The sequence below is a fragment of the Antechinus flavipes genome, chromosome 6 (genome assembly GCF_016432865.1).
Source record: "Antechinus flavipes isolate AdamAnt ecotype Samford, QLD, Australia chromosome 6, AdamAnt_v2, whole genome shotgun sequence".
Classification (NCBI taxonomy): Eukaryota; Metazoa; Chordata; class Mammalia; order Dasyuromorphia; family Dasyuridae; genus Antechinus; species Antechinus flavipes.
The window spans coordinates 158,479,167-158,487,828 of record NC_067403.1 but is presented as its reverse complement, the minus strand read 5'-3'; the positions used below and the strand labels follow the sequence as shown (position 1 = coordinate 158,487,828).

The 8,662-nt window shown below is 34.5% G+C and overlaps 1 protein-coding gene across 1 annotated transcript in view; it reads right to left on the bottom strand.

Moving 5' to 3' along the window:
- Positions 1–1,418: 1,418 nt before the first annotated feature.
- Positions 1,419–8,662, bottom strand: part of QARS1 (glutaminyl-tRNA synthetase 1) — a 142,168-nt gene continuing 134,924 nt past the window's right edge. The window contains 9 exon segments of the mRNA XM_051966719.1: positions 1,419–1,673; positions 1,676–1,786; positions 1,926–2,062; positions 2,065–2,252; positions 2,254–2,360; positions 2,362–2,722; positions 2,724–2,747; positions 2,749–2,812; positions 2,815–3,032. Of these exon segments, the coding sequence (XP_051822679.1) occupies positions 1,419–1,673; positions 1,676–1,786; positions 1,926–2,062; positions 2,065–2,252; positions 2,254–2,360; positions 2,362–2,722; positions 2,724–2,747; positions 2,749–2,812; positions 2,815–3,032 (1,465 nt within the window).

Sequence of the window (8,662 nt, the reverse complement as noted above, 5' to 3'; positions counted from 1 at the left end):
ATTTATTTATAATCTCATTCTTTATGCCTAAATCATGTACCCATTTTGATCTTATCTTGGTGTAAGGTGTTTAGTGTGGGTCCATGCCTAATTTCTGACATATTAATTTCCAATTTTCCTAGCAGTTTTTGTTGATGATGTATAAAAATGCTGAGAATTTATGTGGGTTTATTTTGTATCCTGCAACTTTGCTAAAGTTGTAAATTATTTCTAATAGATTTTTTAGTAGAATCTCTGGGGTTCTCTAAGTATATCATCATATCATCTGCAAAGATTGATAATTTCATTTTCTCATTACCTACTCTAATTCCTTTAATCTTGTTCTCAACTCTTATTGCTGAGGCTAGTGTTTCTCATATAATATTGAATAATAATAGTGATAGTGGGCAACTTTGTTTCACTCCTGATCTTACTGGGAATGGTTCCAGTTTATCCCCACTACATATGATGCTTACTGACAGTTTTAAATATGTGCTCCTGACTATTTTAAGGAAAAGTCCATTTATTCCTATACTCTCAAGTGCTTTTATTAGGAATGGATGTTGGATTTTATCAAATGCTTTTTCTGCATCTATTGAGATGATCATATGGTTTTTGTTAATTATTATTGATATAGTCAATTATGCTAATAATTTTCCTAATATTGAACCAATCCTGCATTCCTGGTATAAATCCTACTTGGTCATAGTGTATTATTCTGGGGATGATTTTCTGTAATCCTTTTGCTGATATTTTACTTAAGATTTTAGCATCAATATTCATTAGGAAGATTGGACCTTACCCTACCTATAGCAGTTGATAGACAAACTCCATGATTCTCTGTCTTTTGTCTTTCTCTGAATCAATGTTAGAACTCTGCATCTAACAAGAGACAGGATGAATAGAGCATAGGAATATGCAGAATAAGTGGAAAAGATATTGTGTGGCATAATTTCAGTGGTTTAGGAAAAACTCCACTGATCCATCCTAAAGTGTTTCTTTACCTGAACAATTGAGTTCTGAAATTCCACATTTAGAGATTTTCCCCTTTGATTAAGGTTTATTAAAATGCACATACTCACTGCATCTAAAGCTGGGAGGATCTGAGTTCAAATTTGGCCTCAGGCAATTAATGGTGACCCTAGGCAATTCACTTAATCTCATTTCCTCCTTTTAAAAATGCACATAATACTGAGAATGTTTAATTTATTGTATTATCAATTACATATGTCTTATTTTGAATGAGTACGTCTGAATCAGGTCTTTTTTTTGAGAGCAGAGTTTTTTGTTTGTTTGCTTGTTTGGTTTTTAAAAATGTATTGCTCTTTTTTGGTTATCCTGAGGTAATATTGTAGGTGAGTATATATTGCTCCTATAAAGCAAAGGTAGATTTATCTTCTGTGCTCCAGATCAATAATTTCATCATGGACTCAAGGTGCTCACATTTTTCCAGGCTTTTTCTTCAGAGTGATTGACCTGTTAAAGAAAAGCTTTCTTTCCATATGGGCTGGGTTCTCAGAGAAGTAGCTTGTGCATTCAAAGTTGTAACTTTTCAAAGAGCAATATACCAAAGTGTCTTTAATCATACACAGAGAATCCTTGTTCAAGTCACTTAAGAATCCACCAGGAAGTTTAGAATAATCCTTAGCATTTTTGTGTTAGAATAGTCTCTCATAGAATTGGATCTCATAATGCACAAGGGCTCAGATACCAGGCATGTAAAAACTTTGAGTTTCTCAGAACTATTTGCCTTGCTGCATGTCACTTCCAGCTTAGTCACTTGGACTCTGACATTCTTTATGATAATCTGTAAGTATTCTGTAAATTAGTAACATAACTTGGCATGGCTCCTTTTTAAAATCTGCATGATCAATATAGATTATGAGTAAGAAGGTGACCAAGTAGAAGCTCTTGGTCTCATAAACTAGACAATTGGGTTTTATTACATCTTGCTCTGGAATCATCTTTCTATCCTTCACAACCAATTTCATCCTCAGTGTGGCCTCTCCTTCAGCAAACTTCTCCTTCTTCATTCCCTCAAAAAGCAATAAAAATCCTTCAATTGGTTGATTTCGCCATGGGAGGATGGAGGATTTATCTCTTCTACCTGTTGGCAACAAACATAGGCATAATCCCTACAGATGAGCTTGTAATCCAGCTATTCTACCACGTCCTGGACTTTGGAAAAGTATTTCTCCTCCTCCTCAGGATCTGTGTCATCATAATGCAGGAAGCAGACTCTGTTGTTGACCTTAGAATAGCCAAAGTTGAACCTTAGAATGTCCAATATGCTAAATACTACTGGGCCCCAGTGGGAATCATCTTTATACCTGTCCCCCTATAATTTCCATGTGCTGCTGCAACAAAGGTATGGTATTGGGTCAGAATTAGGAATTTTGTAGTTTTTTTACTTTCTTTGTGAAATGTAAGTGTTTCTTTGCTGAGTTCCATCAGAGTTAGAGAAATTACAGGTTCTTCATTATTCAAAACAGAGGTCTTAGATGCCTTCAAGTCCTTCTTCTCATTTAGAGCTTTTGCAGCTTTCGATTTCTTTTCCAAATCCACCTCAGTCTTTGGGCCCAGAAGATGTAAAACTTGCACATCTATCTCATTTTTAATATTCTTGCTATCTTTTCACTTTAATGCTGTCCTCGCCTCTTCCATTAGCATCCCCATGTTGAAATGGTATCAACAAATCATATCTTCAACAATCTCTTCAATTTGCTCTGAGGATACTGATATCTATACCACGCTTCTGCTCAAAGTTTGGTATTAATAAGATTCAAGGGATAGCTCCACAGGTACTCCAGGACAGCACTGAATTGCAAGTCTAGGTAACAGAACCCACTAGAAAGGACAACTGTCAGGGGTCCTTGAGGCAAGATGTCACATTATTTAGAAGCATTCTTTTAGACTTCTCAAGCAGGGACCCAGACTTGCTGAGCCAGTGTTGCACTGCCTGGAGTTGTGTACTTAGTACATGGTTCTTCATCTTCTTGAGGGTCTCATTTTCACTTAGGTTGTAGCCAGTGGAGAGCTTATTGTTGTTTGTCCTGCATTTTCAAAGAGGACCATGACATAAACATCAAGGAGATGATGCCATGAAACACAAATAAATTGGATTTAAGTGGGGGGGGGTGTACAAGGTCACATGCCTTACTTTCTCTTCCAGAGCCATCTGGCTCCAGTTGCCAGATATAGATGAATAAATCAAGACTTTTGGAGATGGCTCTTGATGAAGAGAGACAGCAAGTCAGTTGCCATGCTGGAGCTCCTCAGATCAGGAAGAAGAGAGAAAGTTTGTTTTATTTATTTATTTATTCAGTTATTTATTTATTTATTCATTCATTCATTCATTCATTCATTCATTTATTTATTTATTTATTTTTAAGGTTTATTACATTTTTATTTTTATTTTTTAAAATAACTTTTTTATTGATAGAACTCATGCCAGGGTAATTTTTTACAACATTATCCCTTGCATTTACTTCTGTTCCGATTTTTCCCCTCCCTCCCTCCACCCCCTCCCCCAGATGGTAAGCAATCCTTTACATGTTGAATAGGTTACAGTATATCCTGGATACAATATACGTGTTCAGAACCGAACAGTTTTCTTGTTGCACAGGGAGAATTGAATTCAGAAGGTATAAATAATCTGGGAAGAAAAACAAGAATGCAAGCAGTTTATATTCATCTCCCAGTGTTCTTTCTTTGGGTGTAGCTGCTTCTGTCCATCTTTGATCAATTGAATATTGTTTTAAAGGAAAAAACCTTGGGTGTCTCTGAGTGACATTCTCTGATTGGAAAGAAGAGAGTGTTTTATAAAGGTAAAAAGAATGACAGGGAAAGGGACAGGGCAACAAAAGGGGAGTCAATTGGTGTTAAAAAATACCCCATAATTTTCTAGATTGAGATCTAGTTGAGATCTGACAAAGGTAAAAACTTAATGTCAATTGTAGCCCACTTATATACACATCTACATTCAGTATCTTAGGCTAGAAGATTTTGAACATATTAGCTTTAAATCTTACAATCCTTCAAATTAGAGACATAAGGCTTCTTTATTCTATAAACTATGTATCTTGACCTAATTATACTAGCAGATGACTCATACAGATCTAAGCACTTAAAAAAAAACCCCACAAAAAATTCCTGTCTTCTCTACTCTTGACATCTTAAAATTGATGGCGATTTGGTACCTTGGTGCCTTTCAAGACTATTCATCTTTACCTCTCCTCCTAGTCACTTAGCAGTCACCTCACTCCATGCCATTTCAATAGGACTTATCAAGTTAATAACCTGCTTCCCTCTACATTTCGATACTGGCTGTCTTTTTCAGCTTGATGTTTCAGGGATTTAATTCTGAGCTGGATTTAAATAAAATCAGAATCTGTCTGTGCTGGGTGAGATGTGTTTGACTGTACTGAAATGAAATTCGTCAGCTGGGTCAGTTGGTAGTTAGCCCCATTTCCCTCCTGCTTTGGGACCCAAGGAAATGATATGCTAACCCTCCCCCAAGCTGTTCATGTATTTTTCAGGGCCTAGGGTGAGGCATTGTGAGGGGAATAGGTGTAGGTGTGGGGAGAGGGAAAAACAAATTTTTCTTTTTCTGTATCTCTGAATTTGGTTTACTTTCTTCCAGAAATCTATTTAAATTATTAATCAAAAAGTAATGATGGTATCTAGCCAATATTCTATCCTGAACACAAACCCAGCTATCTAGGCTTGACAAAATAGAATGTTCCCGTACACAAGAAATTGCATGCTAATTTAGGGAATTAGTTGAAGGTTCTTAACTGTCCTCAGAGAACAGGAATTTTCCAACTTAATGGTAAAAGCAAAACAAAATAAAAACTCTCTGTTCTAAGTATAGGGGAAAGAATGAACAAAGAATTTTATCTTTCTTGAATCACTACTACAATCACTTTAATTCCAGGAGGCTAACGTTCTTTTACCATAATGGTTACTCTACAGATTGGTTTCTAATTGAAGGTGTATTTTATAGCATGGGTCCTTCAGTGGCTAAAGGCATAGAGGGAAGAGTAATTCTCATCAATCTTTACTGTGCAGAATTATTGTTATTGTTCAATTGATCTGACTCCTCTTGACCCCATTTGGTGTTTTCTTGTAAAGATACTGGTGTGGTTTGCCATTTCCTTTTCTATGCTCATTTTACAGATGACGAAATTGAGGCAAATAGAGTTGAGTGACTTGCCCAGGGACATACAGATAATAAAAAGCTAATAAGAGTCAGAGGTTAGACTGAAACTCAGGAAGATTAAGTCTTCCTGATTTCAGACTCAGATTTCTATTTACCACATATCTAGAAGTAAAATGTAAAAATAGGGAGCTCTATGTTAAGTGCTTTCGGATATGGGCAGAAAGGATCTTTGTGAATCTAGTTTATAAGGACCTTGTTCTATATGGTCAAAGTGGTATCAAAGCTCAATGACATGGGCATCAATGATATATTTTTTAAGAAGCAAATGATTGGTTTTCCTTTAATCTTAAAACAGCAAGGTGGAGGCAAAGTAAACCTGATTCAAACAAAAGAAAACACAATTTTAAAGTTTATAGAGACATAGTCATAAAGTTATATTTTCTTAACAATACACAACACACACACACACACACATATATATGTATATTATATATATAATTTTCCATGGTAAAGAACCCACTTAAAATGTAGATCATTTAAAATTCAGGATTCATGATTTTTAAAAGTTTGAGATAGGTAAAGAAACATGCATTTAACTATTTTAATTTTTTTTCTTAAAATAAAGAAAACATGAAGTCATTAAAAAAGTCTATAATATGAGAAAGAAATAACAATTGAACTAAGGCAAAAAAAAAAAAAAAAAAACTAGCAGAAGCCTAAAAACAAATATAAAATTGAAGTTCATTTTTCAAATTTTTTTGAAGATTGCTGGGGAATAAAAGTCCTTCTTGAAGCAGGAGTGATTACTATGTTGTAGAAGAAAATGTAATCAAAATGTGATATAAGTGCAGCCTAGTGGTGTTTATTTTTGGCTTTAGATGCTAACATCAACAAAGGCGTTTGCATATTAACCCACTGCCCTTATCAAAATAAACAGAGGGCCAATTTACCCACTTTGTTTCTACTTTAATCTTGGATTAAGTCTATTTATTGACATTATGAATTGACATTATGAATTAATTAAAATGAAAGCATGAAGAAATTAAGCAAGGAGTTATGAATACTTTAGAAAAGATGGAAATCTATTATGATAATCTTGTTCATTGTAAAAAACAAAAAGAAAGAAAGAAAAAAAGAGAGGGAAAAAAAAAGGGCAGGGAGAGACAATTTCAAGGTTGTGATCCTAGATCCAATGAAGTAAATGTTATGGGATAGAAGAATGCTAGATAAAAACAGGCAGCAATGAATTACTAGTATTATAAATCTAGAGCTAAAAAGGATATCAGAGACCAAGTACACAGTCTTCATTTTACAGATGAAGAAACTAAGGGCAAAGGAGATTAAGTGGCTAGTCCCAGGGTTATAGAAGTGATTAAATATAAGCATTAAGACTTCAACCTATATTCTTTCCACTATTCCAATTTTTTCTATGGCATACTTGAAGAAAGGCCTAGTGCAAAATCCAAAATTATTGTTTTCAAAATTTCAATTTTATTGTAGCAAAATTTGAAAGATATTTTTCTATAAGAAGGACATTTGAGATTTTCTCCCTACTACTAATTTAGCATAGACTCAAAGTAGATGGTAAAAAACTATAATTTCTTTAGTTATACTTATATCATGTCAATCATCACTCCTAATGCTGTTCCTACTTTAGCTAAGAAAGTGATGTTAATTAGCTGAAACTCATCTTCTTTTGCTTTCTTTTATCTAGTGGCTAGTATTCAAGGATATATTCAATGTAACTTTTAAATAACAATGCCCACAAAAGATCTGTGGATTTAATTTGCAAATCCTTTTAAAATTTGATCCTAATTTGAAATAGATACCTTTATTAAAGACAGCTATTTCCTTATATCCCAACATGGAATCCTCTCATATATAACAAAGAAAAAATGACCTACAGAGAAATTATATGTGTATCAAATAACTTTATTTATTTATTTATTTTTAACCAAGAAGGCTTTATCCTGTGTTCTGTCCTAGAGGTTTTTTTGGTGGTGGTATCTAGGTGCATCAGTGGCTAGAATACCAGCCTTAGAGTAAGGAAGTCCTGAGTTCAATTTCCAACAGACATTTACTAGCTGTGTGATCCAGAGCAAGACACTTAACCTCTGTCTGCCTCAGTTTCCTCAATTTCAAAATGAGGATTATAACAGCCCCTACTTCATAAGGTTATTTTGAGGATCAAATGAGATAATATTTGTAAAGCACTTAGTACATTGCTTGGCACATAATGGGCATTATATAAATGATAGCTATTAATACTATTATTATTACAACTCAATCTTTATTAGAGCAAATAATTAATCCCTGAAGTGGTCTTCATAGATTTGAATTGGTTCTATTGACGCCACAATTATATAAAATGTGATAATTGGTTCCAGCTCAATGGAATTAGGTAGCATTACCTAGAATCTGGCCATGTCAGAGGATTCATTATTTGAATTAATCAGGGTCTAGTTATAATCTGAGTTTAACTACATTTTAGTATTCTTTATGTCCTTTTGATATGAAACAAGGGAGTATAGTAAAAAGAGTATTGGACTTGGAAGCAAGAAAGCTAATAATTAAATGGCCTAGGGCAAAGTATGAAGAGCTTCTCTTGGAACCTCAATTTTCTAATCTGTAAAATAGATAACTATCTCATAAAAACTCATAAGGTTTTTAAGTAGGTGCTTTGCAAAGCTTCCAGAGCTATAGAAATCTAAGATATTGTCATTGTGTGAGTTGTTCTTTGTCCTTTGTTCTTGCAGAGGACTATGATATCAGGAAGGTAATGTCATGACTTGAAAGTGAATTTAATTTAAGTAAGGCAGGGCTCTACAAAGTCAGGAGCCTCACTCTTCCTTCTGGAGTCATGTGGATTCAGTGGCAAAAGTAGAAGACTGATATGATTATCCTCATTTTCTTTAGGTGACACCTCTCCCCCCCCCTTTAAGTGACTTCCCCAAAAGCACTGTTGGAAAAATTGAGGAACAATCATAATTTTTGGATGCATGACTATTTTTCTAGCTGTACAGAATGCCAGTGACACAAAGTCATATCACTACAATTAAGTTGCCCATGTAAAAGAACAGGACTATGAACTTTGTGGCATCAATTGGAAAATCAGGTATTCTTGATTCCAAGTAAAGATTTTCCTCCTTTGTACAGTACTGCCTTTCATATTTGTGCTTAACCACGATCCTTAAGAGTACATGAGCATTATTTGCAATTTTCTGTGGCTCTAAGGTTCAGAGTAGTTGCTGAGTCACATAGTAATTATTTAGTAATTGCTTATTGCTTTGACTTTCATAGCTCAATTCCTTTTTTTAAAGTTCTCTATATATTTTTCACCAACACTTCCTATCCTTTCACTTCTCAACCCTTTGTAATTTGGCTTCTTACATCCTCATTCAACTGAAAATGCCTTCTCCAAAGTCAAACTTGATGATTTTTCTTACCTATCAGTTTTCCTTGACATTGCTGACCACCCTTTCTTTTCTCGGTTTCCTTGACAGTACTTTTTCACTCCCTACT